At 39.1% G+C, this 17,367-nt stretch overlaps 2 protein-coding genes and 2 non-coding genes across 13 annotated transcripts in view; 2 read left to right on the plus strand and 2 right to left on the minus strand.

Annotated features, from left to right (window-relative positions):
* The first annotated feature begins 670 nt into the window (after positions 1-670).
* rplp1 (ribosomal protein lateral stalk subunit P1) lies at positions 671-3,308 on the plus strand. The gene is made up of 4 exons (XM_074612554.1): positions 671-880; positions 2,188-2,262; positions 2,579-2,696; positions 3,184-3,308. The coding sequence occupies exons 1-4, from the start codon at positions 809-811 to the stop codon at positions 3,264-3,266; spliced, it is 348 nt and encodes a 115-aa protein (XP_074468655.1). The 5' UTR covers positions 671-808; the 3' UTR covers positions 3,267-3,308.
* A 2,262-nt stretch (positions 3,309-5,570) lies between these two features.
* Positions 5,571-5,643, minus strand: trnav-cac (transfer RNA valine (anticodon CAC)). Its single transcript has one exon. It is a non-coding gene; the product is annotated as a tRNA-Val (tRNA).
* A 1,111-nt stretch (positions 5,644-6,754) lies between these two features.
* On the plus strand, positions 6,755-6,827 carry trnav-cac (transfer RNA valine (anticodon CAC)). Its single transcript has one exon. It is a non-coding gene; the product is annotated as a tRNA-Val (tRNA).
* Positions 6,828-8,543: 1,716 nt separating this feature from the next.
* The window catches only part of ptk2aa (protein tyrosine kinase 2aa), a 67,640-nt gene continuing 58,816 nt past the window's right edge, over positions 8,544-17,367 (minus strand). For all 10 annotated transcript variants that reach the window (XM_074612553.1, XM_074612552.1, XM_074612550.1 and 7 more), the window contains 7 exons: positions 15,456-15,518; positions 14,717-14,756; positions 13,965-14,068; positions 11,642-11,797; positions 11,355-11,435; positions 10,395-10,480; positions 8,544-10,300 (listed from right to left, as the gene is read on the minus strand). In XM_074612553.1, coding sequence (XP_074468654.1) covers positions 10,183-10,300; positions 10,395-10,480; positions 11,355-11,435; positions 11,642-11,797; positions 13,965-14,068; positions 14,717-14,756; positions 15,456-15,518 — 648 coding nt within the window. In that variant the 3' untranslated portion in view covers positions 8,544-10,182. The remainder of the gene's footprint in view (positions 10,301-10,394; positions 10,481-11,354; positions 11,436-11,641; positions 11,798-13,964; positions 14,069-14,716; positions 14,757-15,455; positions 15,519-17,367) is intronic.

Raw genomic sequence — 17,367 nt, forward strand, 5'->3', positions numbered from 1 at the left:
TATAGACTTACACAGTATGAGATTTCTAAGGTTTGATAGAGTGCTCCATATGTATGTACATATTCAGATCTTTGATACAACTAACTAGTGCTCATCTTAAAGGAAATGTTTGTAACTTCCTACACGTATAAATCACCCGGGTCGGTGTCCCATGCGAGCGCGCATATAACTGACTTTTCATAACGGCCACAGGTTCGCTGTTAACAAGCATTTCTGATTCTTACAAACGGTCCCTTTAAGTGATTATAGCAGCAGGAACTACACAATGCACGCATATAGACTTACACAGTATGATATTTCTAAACATATTGCACCTCCATTTAGAGGTTTGATAGAGTGCTCCATATGTACATATTCAGATCTTCTTTGATACAACTAACTTGGAAAGATGACCCCTAATTGTAAACTGAAAAATGGCAAATATATAAAAAATAAAAGAATAAGTCATATTATTTCAGGGTGCTTAATTGTAAAGTGGCTTTTAGTGTGTGTATTGGATTAAATTCAGCAGAAAAAAATATGTTAATGGTAAATTAAAAATAGATGATTTTCAGTTTAACCCATGGTTTAATCGTGTTTACTATGGACTACGTCTGACGTCATTTTGCATGCGTACTGACGTCGGAGCCACGCAGCCTCTGACGCAGACTATAAAACACAAGCTCCCGCCCTGTGCGTTCCCTTTTCCGCTACAGGAAGTTGCCTAAAGGTGCTCGGTTCTTCACCAGAAGCTAAGGCCCGCAATCCGGCGACTAGCACCGTCAAATTTAGGCATCCACCGCTACAAACATAAAATCTAACATCTACAATGGCCTCCGTGTCCGAACTCGCCTGCATTTACTCTGCTTTGATCCTCCACGACGATGAAGTCACCGTCACCGTAAGTTGTCCCTGTTCATCACCCGACAGCTCCGACACAACACCTCCTTCATGCTACCTAATACTGCACCTTCTGGAGCATTATACTAGTGGTGGAAGCTCTGAATGATAAAACTGAGATAGTACGGACTCTACTTACAAATTGGGATCGTAATATGTCTGTTTTAATTCGCTTTAAGGTGTTTAAATGTCTAAACTCGCATAAACCGGCTAAAAATGGCGGCATGTTTGTTGCTAACGACAGGCCACGTTCTGTTACCAGGACAACTGTTGTCTGCGTTGTAACGTTCATGAGTTGTATATCTACCACATGTGGATCTGGTTGTTGTTAATCACCACTTATCAATGCATCTAAACTATATTGAAGTTCTTTATAAGTCTTTAACTCAAATGACAGGTGCTAGCTAATGCTAAGCTAGTGAAAGCACAACATGCTTGTATTTTCAGTAGAGGTAGTATCCCCCTTGAAAAGTGTGGAAGTTAACTTATGAGTGTTAAGTTGGTCTGCTTTTTTTCATTCATGATAACTTTATAACGTGTTTAGTTTGCTGTTTTAAAGTTATCTTGGCAGGTTTTGGTGCACGTGGATGCTGCACAACATCCATATAGATAGATGGATGGAAGTAGTGCAAAGTACAAACAAACATACCAGATATTAAAATACAAGATGAATAAAACTTAACAATGAATATAGTGCAGGGTAACAGCTGTGATACACGACTATTAAAAAATAAAGTGAATATAGTGCAGAAGAGACTGTTAAAAGTGAGTATAGTGCATTATTATCCGTCCTGCAGATTATTAAGGTGGTCTGCTTTATTTCATTCATGATAACGTTGTTTTTAATGTTATCTTGGCAGGTTTTGATGCACGTGGATACTGCACTACATCCATATGATGTGCAGACTGCTGCTTAAATCAGGACCTAGCATGCTATATAGGTATAGTCTGTGGTCTAAGGCAATTTACAATAATATGAAACACAATAGCAGCTATTGCATCCTAACATTTGAGAAGTTTGAACCAGGAAGTGACTTTTCTTAGATTTAAATGATTTTTCAAAATAGCTGTGGTTTGTTGATCAATTCAGCATCCCTCTCTATTTCAGCAAGCACAACTACCATGTTTACATAAGTAGAATAGTACAACTATGGGCAAATTAATGTGATGCCTAACAGAAGACTGGACTCACGCCTAAGTTGTGATATTTCTATTTTGTCTAGTGATGATGTGCATAAAGTCGATGCTAGTTATTTAAGGATGAATGAAAGTAAATGTTGTAACAACTGCTTTTTTCTGTGTCTGTAGGAGGACAAGCTGAATGCTCTGATCAAGGCTGCCGGAGTCACTGTGGAGCCCTTCTGGCCAAGTCTGTTTGCCAAGGTGAGAGCAAAGATCAACGCTTACTTTGTTTGGGTCACATGCAGATGCAGGGTTTAAAACCAGGAGGATGGAGTAGTGTCTGTTGAATTTCCTAAAATCTCAAATGCCTTTACAGCAGTTTGCTCAAAACGGCAAAGTACCATGGACTGCTCCCCTTCTAACTATTTCACATTTGTACCAGGGTTTGCTCAATGTGAGCTATCAGCACAGACTTGAATTGCAGAAGAGCTTGCTTTACATAAGAACAATAGTGTTGTGCCTTTTAGTCCTGAAGGTCTGTGCATCACTCACCAGAATGTCTGTTGTCATTTCGTAGGCTCTCTCCAGCATTGACATCGGCAGCCTGATCTGCAACGTCGGAGCCGGAGGTGGAGCTCCAACTGGTGGAGCTGCGCCTGCTGCAGCTGCTGCTGCTGCTGGTGGTGACGCCCCAGGTAACTGGACAAGATTTAAGATAGGCTCGGTGTTCTCCTGATATTTTACTGTTTATTACAGCAACACTGGAATAGGATATAGTTAATGATGTGTGAATTGTGATTGTAGTCCCATGTTGTACTTTTGAGCCTTGAAAGTGAGCACATAGTGTGCTGTAGACCTGGGGACAGTTTGGTAACTGATTTGGTATAGCATGGTCCTTCTTAATGTAGTTTGGTCTGGTTAAGGTTGTGCTAAAAGTGATACCAACATTGAACCTCTCAATTCAGATGGATATTTTTCATTTATTTTTAAATCCTACCCATGAAGGAACCCAGCTGAACTACCAGCTTATTATGATCCTTCAGGGTCATTGTGAAAAGCCAGTCTCTAGTTTTTAGTGTTTTTGAATTGTCAGAAATCTCCCAGAGCTTTGACCGCAAAGGTTAGTTTGTGCACCCCTGCATCTTCTGACTTTAACCATACCCTATCTTGTTTACCCTACAGCCAAGGAGGAAGAGAAGAAAGAGGAGAAGAAGGAAGAGTCCGAGGAGTCCGACGATGACATGGGCTTCGGTCTCTTTGATTAAAGAAAGAATGTTTTTGTAAAAACACAATAAAAGTGCAAAAACAACGGCTGCCTTTTTGTTTACTTTTTGTTCTCCCACATATCCTCTGGTACGGACACCTGTCACTACCAAGACATTTTAACATGTTATAGCTGCACCAGATGATGGAACTGTTTCCAGTTAACTGACATTTATAACACTTCAGTACACATTATAAAAGTCCCTCAACTGAAGTGGACATCATCCAGTGTAATTTTTGTGGGGTTAAATGTGTAGCAGCAAATAGTGGGACATATATACCAATAAGAATAAAGCAGAAATTATGCTCAGAAAATATGGAAACCAATGGACAGTTTAAGATGGTAGACTGGCAGATGTGCCAAAGCTGTAATAATAGTACAGCTTTGAGTATCATTGCAGGTGTGATGTGGGGTGACATACACTAGTATGTCTGTGTAGTTCTGTTACTGGTTATACTGGTAATGACAAAATATAGATATTGGAAAGCTTATTTCAGTATGGGTTTATATTTTCCTCGGTTTATTTTGGCAGGAAAAGGTGTGTTGCGTTAACTAGTAAGCGAAAAGCTGCAAACTTGCCCAACAGATGAATTTTAATAAGTTTTCCTGAAGCCTTGCCTACAATAAAACATGCTGCAGTGCTTTGCTTTTATGTAATATGCTTGGTAGAGCATTTCCTCTTGTTGGCCAGCCGTGGATAGGTGTACTATAGAGGACATTTTCTTGACCAGAAGCCCTTCAAAAAAGACGCAGTTCGAATCCCTCCTTAGCCAAATGTCCCATATCTGGTTCAGAATATTTTACTACATCTTGTGTGTAATAATTTAACATTACATTTAACCTTTTAAAACATTTAAAGTGAAATTGAATCAAAGATTTTTGTACAAACCATGTAACAATATTTTAGGATGATGACAATAAGACCTTATGATTTAAAGATTAGACATGCTACTTTTACATGCAGCTACTGGTAAAAGTTGATTGGAACTTAATAATACTTTATTTCTAAAGCATGCATGCTTAAAACAACATAAAGTGCTTCACATCATAGAATCAAGAAACAGCTTTTATATAATTATGCACATAAGATTGATTTATAAATATTATTTCACAGTTTTACTTATATTAAGGCACAACAACAGATGTTTATGGTACAGGTGTGTATTTGTAATTCTGAGCATATGAATTAAAATGTGTGAATATTTCATTTCTATCACTATTACTACCTCTATAAAGTAAAGAGTCACAGTGATGCTTTCAAGATATATTTTATTGAACAACAGTTGGATTCTGTAAACAATCAAAACTGACAAGATAATATATAACACAAATGAACAGCATATGAAATATAAAGTATATATACAGTGCATAGTGTATACATAAACATATTTACAATATTAGTACTGAAACAATCGTTATTTGGTTTCAGCTTCTCAAACATCAGGATCGCTGCGTCTCTGTAAACGGAGTATCTTTTGGTTTCGGACAAAACAGAAAAATCAATTATTGACACATGAAAACAATTGTTAATCGACACGCTAAAATTAAAGTATAAGTAAGGAGCCGATCTACAGGCTCGAGGTCAGGTCCAGTTCAGGTGTTTTTGATTAATATAGTCTAGATGGCTGCCTGTGGTCAAACTCTGCCACAGCTGCTGTGTCTCCAAAACCTTTGCTGGTATTGAGCGAGGAGATGGTGTTTTTTTTTCATTTGGCCAGATGTTTTACATATCTGGAGATATGTTGGCATGTGGTAGGATGTAGGAGGCTGTTGGGGTCAGTGCACGACCTCTGAACCATGGCAGCATAATCTGCATCCACCTACTTCAAAATGTCTTTAGTTCCATGGTGCTTTATATCAGGAGCCCATCAATGACAGCTCTCATGGCTTTCTGTCCACCGGCCGTTATCAAGGACTTGAATGAGCCCCCCTGTCTTGAAGGGTCCAGATCATGTAGTGCATCTTCTGTATGCTGCTGCCGATGCTGCGAGGTCTGAGTCACTCAAAGGTGAAAACTGGGTCTTCTTACTTGTATCCAAAAGGGGGAAACAGCGCCACCAAAATCCCACTTGTGGCCAAAAATATATGACAGTCGTAGTGATAAGAACTACCATAGAGAATGAATGGTAAAAGTTAAGAGACTTAAGCCCCACTAAGAAAAAAGCCATCCATCCTCTGAATGCCTTATAGGTCTCTAGTTTGTGGCTGTAGATGATAACCCTGGGATTTCGCACTCTAACGGCAAGATGGGGCACCTAACCGCTGTTTTTATTGAGTTTGACGGTATTATGAAAAAATGAAAATGTGTTTCCGCCCGGTTTCGAACCGGGGACCTTTCGCGTGTGAGGCGAACGTGATAACCACTACACTACGGAAACTTGTGCTTAAGGTACGCAACCTTAACCGTTTTTGTGAATACCAATGTAGTCTACCTAGTGAGCGTAAAAGCTCCGTCACTTAGTGAGATTCTTAGTGGGGCTTAAATCTCTTAACTTTTACCATTCATTCTCTATGGTAGTCCTTATCACTACGGCTGTCATATATTTTTGGCCACAAGTAGGATTTTGGTGGCGCTGTTTCCCCTTTTATATACAAGTAAGGAGACGTTTTCAGCTTTGAGTGACACAGACCTCTTTTTTAAAAGAAATTAGTGGAAATTAATAACGGTTTTCTGTTTACATTTTCATTTTTATTTATCATTGTTGTAGGTCTATGGTACGACGATACGACGGAGTATTAGGGCCACATTGAGAAAAGAAAAAAAATCTGAGATTTCGAGAATAAAGTCATAATATTACGAGAAAAAAGTCATACGTTTACGAGAAAAAAACTCGTAATATTATGAGAATAAAGTCATAATATAAAGTAGTAATTTTACGTGTTATTTTCTTTTTTCTCGTAAAGTTATGACTTTATTCTCGTAATATTACGACTTTTTTCTCGTAAAGCTATGACTTTATTCTCGTTAAATTACGACTTTTTTTCTCGTAATGTTATGACTTTATTCTTGTAATATAACAACTTTTTTCTCGCAAAGTTATGACTTTATTCTCGTAATATTACGACTTTTTTCTCGTAAAGCTTTGACTTTATTCTCGTAATATTACGACTTTTTTTCTCGTAATGTTATGATTTTATTCTCGTTATATTACGACTTTTTTTCTCGTAAAGTTATGACTTTATTCTTGAAATATTATGACTTTTCTGATATCCTCCGTTGACGGTAGCTTTTAGGTCTGAGTCACTCAAAGGTGAAAACGGGGTCTCCTTACTTGTATATAAAAGGGGAAACAGCGCCATCTAAATCCCACTTGTGGCCAAAAATATATGACAGCCGTAGTGATAAGGACTACCATAGAGAATGAATGGTAAAAGTTAAGAGATTTAAGCCCCACTAAGAATCTCACTAAGTGACGGAGCTTTTACGCTCACTAGGTAGACTACATTGGTATTCACAAAAACGGTTAAGGTTGCGTACTTTAAGCACAAGTTTCCGTAGTGTAGTGGTTATCACGTTCGCCTCACACGCGAAAGGTCCCCGGTTCGAAACCGGGCGGAAACACATTTTCCTTTTTTTTAATTTATTCTCAAACTCAATAAAAAACAGTGGATAAAGTGCACCATATGGAGTGATATTAGAGTGCTAAAAAAGCTACTAACAGGTTCCTCCTCCAGTGTAGCAAAACTCACAACTCACATCTTTTCATCTTCATCTAGACCAGCAGGGGTCAGCAACCTGCAACATGTGGCTCTTTAGCTCCTCTACAGTGGCTCCCTGTGGATTTAAAAAAAAATGAGTGGAAATAAATAACTGTTATTTTATTTTTTACATTTTCAATTTTATTTATCATTGTTGTAGGTCTAATGTACGACGGAGTATTATGTCCACATTTAGGAAAAAAAAAATATTCTGAGATTACGAGAATAAAGTGACAATATTATAAAGTAGTAATTTTACCTGTTATTTTCCTTTTTTTGTCATAAAGTTATGACTTTATTTTCGTAATATTACAACTTTTTTTCTCATAAAATTCTGACTTTATTCTCGTAAACTTCTGACATTTTTCTCGTAAACGTCTGACTTTATTCTGGAAATCTCAGATTTTTCTTCCCTCAATGTGGCCCCAATACTCCGTCATATATTTGCCCTTGGGCCCTCACTGCATTACACTTATATACTATATACTTAGACTATAAACTGTTTTACCTTCATCACAATGATCAAATGTTTTGTGGCTCCAGACAGATTATTATTATTTTTTTATTTGCCTAAAATGTCTCTTTTGATAGTAAAGGTTGCTGACCCCTGATCTAGACTATAACGTTACCTATCAGTGAAAAACAGGTGACAAAGTGAAAAAATGTCGAAATGTGAAAGAGAAAAGTCAAAAGTTAGGTCAGGCAGGTCTGTGTGACATTAGCGTACATTTTAAAGCCTATTTATGATGCTCTGTAACAGCATTTCTCCTCTCTCCTCTCCTTTCTATGTTTAGCTAATCACCTACTATCTAGACAGCAGAGTTAGCAGAGAAACAGAATTAAAGTTTGTTGCAGAATGCAAACAATATCCAGAACAATCTTCAAAATAATGAATACTGTAACGGTACCTGGATTCAGAGCTGCAGGTGCAGTCGGCTGTGTGGAAATCGTGCTCTGAGGGCAAGGGGGTAGGTTTCCTTTCATCATTGCAGGGGGTACATACAGTATAGGCCCTTTTCACACAGAGTTTGACATGTTGTTGCAGGGTAAACACAAGTGTCATTAATAACATAATTATGGCCCTGGCTCACTGGAATGGCTGTGACATACTAAATAGAAAGGGACCATAATTAATTAATTTGATCGATTACACCTGTGTTTACCGTGCTAGGACATGTCAAAATAATGGCTGTCGTGAAAAGGGCATATTAACACTTCATTTCCTGCATTCTGGTGAATTTGTATGCAACAATTAATGCTGCAAATGTCTTTATTTATGAGTGATATTGTGGTTTTAGCCGACTTGTGTCGCCTCACTGTTTTGAGCTATGCTCGCTCATGTCTATGTAGAGCGAGCACGAGCGCGAGCAACAGGACGCTGAGGACAAGCTTTTGTGTTTCTTACAAACAGTCCCTTTAAATAAATATAATAATTAAAATAATAATCTAAAATAATTATACAAAAAACAATCATTTCAATAAAAACCATCTAAATAAAATGTACATTCAATCAATCATGTGTCCACAGCTGCAGGTAATCAGAGTTTACATACGTACATAAAGAAGTAAGCTGGCGGTATTTCTTAATAATAACAGTGTTTTTATTTGCTTGGTTTAGCAACTGTACATGTGACTCCTTCCTGAGAATACTGCTCACCTCAGGGGAGAGGGAACAGTGGAATGGAGAGAGAATCAGAGAGGAAGACGAGGCTGAAGGGAGGGACGGTAACGGAGGGAGGAAACGTGGGGGGTGACGGAGCAGAAGAAGAGAGGGAATAAAAGTATAAATAACTCCAGTGGAGGGAGGTAGAAAGACAGGAGGACTGATGGAGAAGAGGGGAAGAGAAAATCATGTTGGACATGGAACAATTTAAAAGAAGATCTGTGCCACATAATGGCCACCAACCCATACTGTAGGTACAAAAAAACTCAGTTTTAAGGTGTGTATCTGTCCCTGGTTTTGAAACACAGAACAGATTATTATTAATGTTGAAACAGAATTTTTCCCAAAAAAGCATTTCAATGTCCCAGAAAATCCAATTCCTGAAACAGAAGGAAATTTTGACGACGAGGGACGTAACTGAAAGCTTGCACTGCATATTGTTGAACGTTTGTGAGAAGCCACAAAATAACTGTTTTACTAACTTCAATATACAAAACAAGCAATGAAGAAACCATGAATTTTACATTTTTGTTGAAACTTCTGCAAAAATGACAGGTGAGTTGCTGCTAAAAAATGTTGAATTATTGAGTAAACCAATATAATTTGAGTGAAATGTTCCTTTTTAGTGAATTGCAGTACATTTGGCACAGCGTGACCTATTGTACAGAATAATTAGGACCTCCATTATAACCACCCTCCCTCCCCCATGTTCATCCCTCTCCCTTATCCCCTAACAATTCATGCCTCAGAAACGTGTTAAAAATATAGCTTCTTTGTATATTTACTATGCAAGTTAACTTAAAAAGTGGCCTGTGACATTTAGTTTGTTCTTCAAAATACAGCTTTTCATATTTCATTGTTATTTCTTGATGCCTGAGATAAAGAGATCTGGAGTGAAGGTGAAAAAGAGAGATGACATTATGACATTACTGAGCGGCTGTAGTTATTTTTGCCCATTGAATTTTAAAGAGGAAGACTGAACATAGACATACTGTAAGAGTCAAGGCTGAAAATAGTAATAATAATAATAATTAATAATGATATAAAAAGCATGTTTTAAACAACAACATTATCATATCATCTTCATTATCCTCCTCATCCTGGCTCTTCAGTTCCAGTTGTTACATCCTGCACATGTGGAGAGAGTTAGTTGTTGTGTTTATGTCCATTCGCAGTCCTTCAAGCGAGCCTCTGAAACCTTTGTTTGATTCACTTTCTTCTTCAAAGATTAAAAAGTAGTAATGAATGATTTAAAAAAAAAAAAAATCATCTTTGAGGATACGTGATGGGGCGGAGAAGAGCGTTTCTCTGGATACAAAAGCAAATAATGCAACGAAAGTACAAAACGACACAATATTGACCGAAACGTGAGCGTCCGCCGGGGAGGAAAAGGAAACGATGAATGTTTGAAAGAGGAGAAGAGGGAGCTGATTGTTTCAGTCATGTCTGCTGTCCATCAGTTCATTTTATTCATCACTGATATCCATCTCAATGTTCTCCTCTCTTCGTGATTGGCCGAGAGCTACCGCGCTCTCCATCTCCGCAGCAACAGAAACTAAAACGGGCGGATCATCTTGAGTCGTGATTGGTCGATGACATCCAGCAGGTTCTTGGCGTCGACTGCGAGGGCGTGAGCTGCCATCAGCATCTGTTTCTTGTAGTCCTTTTGTAAACTGTGGAGAACGCAGAAAACAAGTACTGTGTCACCATTACTGTAAAGAAATTAGTAAATCATTTATTAATGATTTATTATTTATTTGTACCGACCTTGTCATGACATACTGTTGGGCCAGTTTCATCTTCGCTATTAACTCGGCCAGATCGGAATTCAACAACTTCTGGGCCATCTCAATCTGTGATAACACAAACAAAATGCCAAAGATGATCAGTCAAAAGAAACTTTGAAATAAATAGAATATAGCGCCTGGGCCACTTCAACACACGCTCCACTCAACTTCAACCTGAGCTGAGGTTGAATTAGCCAGATATGGAAACATCTGTGTGGATGTTCAGAGCCTTCAATATTGCACCTTCCTAAAGTCACAGTAGACAATTTAAAAAAATCATTTGAAACATGGATGCTGTAATACCAGAGATACTGTACCCTCATTTTTAGTCCCTATATACTTATATTGCTCCTATGTCATTGTTTTGTGTTGTTAATTGATTTCCAGTAATAAATATATACATACATTTGCATAAAGCAGCATATATAGAGTATTAAATACTTGACAAATCTCCCTTTAAGGTACATTTTGAACAGATAAAAAAATCTGCGATTCATTTGTGATTAAACGCCATTAACTCTGGACAATCATGCGATTATCGCAATTAAATATTTTAATCGATTGACAGCCTTAAAAAAAATAGTTTTAATAAACTTGCAATGGCACGAAAACAAATTTTTGGAAGGAGGCTTTCACATCGGGGACCCAGGCCCGGATCAGAGTACACTTGACTCCAAAGTCAAGAACGTTTGATTTGTGTGAACACTGTGTACCGTAGCCAGGCACGGCTCATTGATGCATGCCCAGATCCACTTGGAAAGGTAGTCTCGGATATGATTCGCATCAGGTGTGAAAGAGGGGGGCAATTGCGAAAACGCCCTTAGAGTCATCATGAGCTAGATTCTTCCAATGATTTTACTCTAAAGGCACTGTGTGTTACAGTGTTCAGGGAAACTGACCTCCATTATAACATTTTGTGAGTGTGAGTGAGTGTGTTTACCTCTCTGTGTGTGCTGGCTGGCAGCACAGGAAGTGTCTCGTCCACCGTCGCCAGCAGAGTCCTCAGCGCCAAACCAACCTCCTACCAAACAAACACACATACTTATACATCAGTCTTCAGTTAATATTCACTTTTAAATCTGTTGATGATGCATCTTTAACTTGTGTCTTAACACTTTCAAATGAGGGATAGAAAAGTGTAGCATTATATTTGTTTCCTCAAAGCTAAAATAAAGTACCACACTGAGTTGTACCTCCTGCTCCTGTGAGAGTGAATATAGATCCTACCTTGACCATTGGGACGTACTCCTCTGGGGCTGCAGGCTGAATCCTGTTGGACATCTCGATCACAGCTTTAACCAATCCTGTCACGTTCTCGTACACCTTGTCGTTAGAGCGATCCAAGTTAGCGGTGGGGGGCGGGCTGATCTCCTGAGGCTGCAACTGGACCAATAAGGAAAGTATGACCGTTACAATGAGACACTAAAAACAGAACATGTTCCTTTTAGAAATAGTGTTTTTAGTTAAATTTGAATTCTTAATATCTTAATATAATATCTCAATATCTAATTAAAGCTCTTTCAGCTACAGGGTCAACACAAGTGACTGTAGTTGGACACACACAACACTGGGGGGCACTATTTGACTAGATTCACACACACACAGACAAGCCTCAGATTATTTCTATCTACATGTATTTCTACCGACACACACTAGATACCTTGACTTTTCTACTATGACAGCAGTGTGTCGGGTTGTTAGTACAGTGTGATGGCAGGCAGACAGACAGACAGGGTCAGTTTTCTAGTGACAGATTCAAATTCAACCTGCATTAAAGGTTCTCTATAAGATATCCAGAGGATCAATATACTGTAGCAGCAAACAACTATTTGCTATGTAAAGATATAGAGGAGTAATGTCTACCTGAGCAGAGAATGAAGTCACTCTCCCTCTGTGTGTGTTTTAATCCGAGCTTGTCTGTACTTTGTTTACATCAAAGTACAGACATGATGACGGCTCAGCCGAGCCATGTGGAGTCAATAGATATGCTCTGAATTTTGTATTTAGCACCTTTAAGCAATATTTTTTTTTTTACTAATGATAAATCAAATGGTTTAGTGTAATGTGAAAGCGTTGCTCGGAGTGCTAAACCAATAAGCTCTGTGTACCTGCTAAATGTTTAAGGTCATTTTTTTGCAACTTGCAACTTTAACAATTTGATAAGTTGTTGACACATATCTTTGTTTTTGTTTTTCTGGTCCCCTGTGGTTAAAATCCCTTAATGTAAGTTTAATTAATGTTCACAAAACTACCCGGCTGATTTGATTTTGTTTAAGCTGCAGCCTTTAATGTGGGGACATAATTAAAGCCGAAGTGATTTGTAGGCTACGACTTTAATGAGAAAGAGCTCTGAGGAAATGCCTCAGTGGAGAGCTTGATTTAAATGAAAAATCACCTGAAGCCACAATCAGTTTTTGTGCCTTAAATGTTGGCATGTTAATGAGAAAAAGTTTCTGTATAATAAGTTAATCACTGGAACTTATTTAACAACATGAATTTAACTATATTATCATCTAAAGACGCAATGGAAGACAAACAGTACAATGATCAGTTCACAATGCTTCTATTGATCTAAGAAAAAAACAGTACGATGACTTTTACAGTTTGGTTTTATTTTTCTTTACCAGGGATATTTTTCACGACACTCTGGCTACAGTTACAAACCTAAAGCCAGCTTATTAATACTAATTAATATTAATACTATCCATTGCTTTAAATGGGGAATGGTGGAACTAGCTAACAATGTTGTATTTGCGTCAAAATAATAACTCCAAGGTTGACGTTTTGGAGCTTTCAACCACATCTCACAGTCTGTCCCCAACTTCCCTCATGACCATGAGATGCATGTGAAAGCCCCAGATGAGATTATTTTGTCACAAATACTGTTCCCAGGTCAAGAATGAACTTCCATGCTCAAATGTTTTGTTTGTCATGTCATATTTTGTTCCGTCTCTGGTAAAGAAAAATAACTATAATTGAGAAAGCTTCATGAAGCTTCTCTGCACATGATGATACTGGTAACTATTAGCTAACTCTACTGTGATGACAGACAAACACAGAGATCAGCTTACCCTCCACGGCTATGGGGAGGTTGAGGAGATGGGAGGGAGGTGTGGTTGGGTGGATGGATGGGGGTTTGACAGGGAGGAGATTGAAGGGGATTGGGGTCGTGATGGGAGGGGGAGAGTGTTTGACAGATTGATTGGTGGATAGATGGATGCAGAGTGACAAGTCAGAGAAGCAGGATGAGTAATAAGATGATGGCAGGGTGTTAAAGGGGAAACAAATGCATGGATGTTAATGAGAGAGGGGGAGAAAGAGTAAAGGGAGGAGAGAAGAGGGACAGCACATTAGAGCCAAAGCCAACCACAGGCAAGGCATGGCATGGCACAGCATGCAACCCACCAGTAAAATGACAAATAGTGTTGAAGTCAACTCAAAAACAATAAGCTAGAATGGGAAAGAGGCTAAATAACAACAAAGTCAAGGAATTCTGCACACAAATTGTGTATTTTTAGGAGATTTGTTGTTCATAGCATATAGAGTATACCTTGACTCCCTCGTTGTAGCTGTCCACAGGGCAAAGACTCGCCAGGTTGCCTAGGTGACCAGGAGCTCCGGGGCGGGGTGGTTTCTTAGGAGGAGCCACATGTTCTGGAAAAAGGAGTGTGATAGTATGATGTGTATGTAGTATGGAGATAAGTATGATGGTGTGCAGTGGTGCAATGTATGTGACTCCATTTAATGCTGCTTTAAAAAGGGACAGTGTGTAAGCATTGGCGACATCTAGTGGTGTGGTTGTAGATTGCAACCAACTGAGTACCCCTCCGCTCACTTCTCCCTTTCCAAGCCTGCGGTAACGTGAGCCGCCGAGTGCAAAACTGTGGTAACGTCGTTCACCTCGCACAGAGGCCATCCTTACTATAATTACGCTACTTTAGGAGCAACGGAAGTCAGACGGCGGCTGGCAATAGTGCCGTTTTGCACTCGGAGAACTACGGTGGCCTTCAGGTAACGTAAAAAACGTGAAAGGCTCTCTCTAGAGTCAGTGTTTGTCTGTTCTGGGCTACTGTAGAAACATGGCGGAGCCAAATGGCGAACTCCGTGAAGAGGACCCACTCCCTATTTAAATATGAAGGGCCCATTCTAAGCTAACGAAAACACAACAGTTCTTAGTTTCAGGTGATTATACACTAATGGAAAAAAACATAGTTATGAATATTATATTCCATTTCAGTTAAGAGATCCCCCGAAATGTTACACACTGTTCCTTTAAGTATGTCTGTTTGGTCGTTCTCTCACCTGCTTTCCCTACAGGCTGATAGATGTGTTGGCTTCCACCCTGCGCAGAGAGAAACACACACATAGACACACAGGTTAAACTTTCAGCTGTCTTTAATCATTATTAAATAGAGAGAACCTCTTTAAACAAGAGGATACACTTTGCCAAAAAGTCAATGATTTCACCAGCTAAATATTTGAAAATATTCCACGTTCACAGTTTGTTATTGCATATTGAGAATTCCCTCCAGCGATGTCACTACTCAGTTACAGCTGATACAGTGAGGAGATGATAAGGTCAACGCTGAGAATAGCTTTAAGACAGAACACATTTACAGTAAAATGGGACTGTGCAGAGCTTCTGGATTTAAAGTTCCCATGAGCCCTCTGTGGTCATGTGGTTGGTGTGTAGGCAGTACCCCTCCCTGGCACACACACACAAATACTTTCTCTTCTTCTCCCAGCCTCTGGATTTCCCCTCTCTCTCTCTCTCTGTCTGTCGGACTGAATACTTTCCCTCGGCCTCCCTCTTGCACCTTCTCATTCTTTATCTTTCTCCTCTTTGCTATAATCTGCTAGATTTCTCCTCCTTTTCCCTTTTTCTATCCCTCTCTTTTCAGCATTTACCCAATTACACTTTGACTCCGATTTACCTTTAGCTTAGCATTCCTCTCTCCATCAGTGTGTGGAGGGGGTAAATAACCGATTTTCAATGCAAGTTTCAACACATACACACACAAACACACACACAATGACTGACCGGTGCTTGTAGTATGCCGTCCTCTCTGTCGATGCTTCCTCTGCTGTTTCTGGCCTCTGCCTTCTGCAGGGAAGAAACAGAAAGACACATTTTAAATATTAAAAAACATAACTAAGCATGTGTTTTGGAGCAATTTTCATTACTGTAGAAGTTGTTCCAGGTAGTTCCAGTTTAGTAATAAAATAAAGTAAAATAAACTAAGTAAGACATTGTGATTTGATTTGATGAAAAGCATTGGGCATTCACAAACAAACAGAAAATATGAAAAACCAAACACAGTATCAAAAAACAGTCTGACAGCCACCTGCAGGTTACAGAAATAAAAAGTCGACGCATAGCAGCTGTAGTTATCTTTTCCTAACTAAACACCACATTTCAACAAAAAAAATGCAGAATTAACCAGCAAAATCTACACTGCCTCAAAAAGTGATCATCATCATCATCAAGTAAGGATGAAGAGCAGCAGATAAACACAATCCCATCCACTCAAATAACTTCCTGACAGCCCGTTCACGCCAACTAGTCTACAGAAAACAATAACATTACAAAACTCTGTCCATATCTGCACCACCAAAACCCAAGCATAACTCCATCTCCCTCTCTCTTTCTGTTTCAGTACCGTCTTGGTGAAGCACGCCTTGAAGAGATGCATCCTGGGAGAATAGAGGCTGAAGAAGACGGGAGGAGGAAAGCAGAGAGTGGAGGCCATCGAAAGGAGGGCGGAGATGGGGACAGAAAGTATGAGAGAAAGACAGAGATGCAAGCAGAGAAAAAACTTGAGAGAGAGAAAGGCTGATGAAGAAGGAGAGAGAGGAAACTAAGAACGTGGAAGATGAGACTGAGAGAGACAGAAAAACTGAGTCAGAGAAGAATGGAGGGAGAGGGAAAGACAGACAGAGAAGAAGAAGAAGAAGTTTTTCCAGAGGAGGAAAAGCTCCACTGAGCCGCAGAGAAAAGATCCAACCGCCTCACTCTCCTCTCTGTTTCTCCCTCCCACTTTTTCCATTTATCTGCATCTCCCTCTGTTTCCCCTCTCGCTGTTTCTCTTTCTCTCTCTCTCTCTCTCTCTGATGGGTGATTCGTTGTTCCACCCTCTCCACGGCTCCTGCCAATCCCACTTCCTTTCTCCCTCCTTCTGTCCTCCTCGCAAACTTCCATCTCTTTATTTTCAGGCCTTACTTTCCTTCTCTTCTGTTTTCACTCTCTTTTACTCTCCTGTTGATCCTCCTTTTAGTTTATCACAAAGTTTAGCTTATTTCACCGGAACGCCTTTCATTTCGACGGTACTCTATAGTGGTAGAAGTATTGGGATTTTCTACTTATTCTACTATTTTCTGCTTTTTAAGGAAGAACTTGGAAACCACTCACAATACACAGCATAAACAACTGCTTTTTGTTACCAAGATTCAACATCGTTTTAGACCTGAACTGAAGCTCACATTCAAAGTAACTTGATAAATACAACAACTAAAAGTAAGGTTCTTTGCCGTCACCCCTCTGAAAGCTTTACAGATGCATTATACAGATACTGACTAGGGCTGTCAAAGTTAACGCAATAATAACGCATTAACGCAAATTTGGAAAAAACATTTTCAAAAGGGGTCTCTTGACCTCTGATCTCAAGATATGTGAATGAAAATGGGTTCTATGGGTACCCACGAGTCTCTCCTTTACAGACATGCCCACTTTATGATAATCACATGCAGTTTGGGGCAAGTCATAGTCAAGTCAGCACACTGACACACTGACAGCTGTTGTTGCCTGTTGGGCTGCAGCTTACCATGTTATGATTTAAGCATATTTTTTTTTATGCTAAATGCAGTACCTGTGAGGGTTTCTGGACAATATTTATCATTGTTTTGTGTTTGAAATTGATTTCCAATAAAAAATATATACATACATTTGCATAAAT

Source organism: Sebastes fasciatus, chromosome 17 (assembly GCF_043250625.1).
Source record: "Sebastes fasciatus isolate fSebFas1 chromosome 17, fSebFas1.pri, whole genome shotgun sequence".
NCBI classification, from domain to species: domain Eukaryota; kingdom Metazoa; phylum Chordata; class Actinopteri; order Perciformes; family Sebastidae; genus Sebastes; species Sebastes fasciatus.

Excerpts from the sequence above, each read along its gene's own strand:
- rplp1 (XM_074612554.1), top strand. The coding sequence starts at position 809 with ATGGCCTCCGTGTCCGAACTCGCCTGCATTTACTCTGCTTTGATCCTC. Across the intron at positions 2,263-2,578 it reads GGCCAAGTCTGTTTGCCAAG|GCTCTCTCCAGCATTGACAT; the intron begins GTGAGAGCAAAG and ends GTCATTTCGTAG. Across the intron at positions 2,697-3,183 it reads TGCTGGTGGTGACGCCCCAG|CCAAGGAGGAAGAGAAGAAA; the intron begins GTAACTGGACAA and ends TTTACCCTACAG.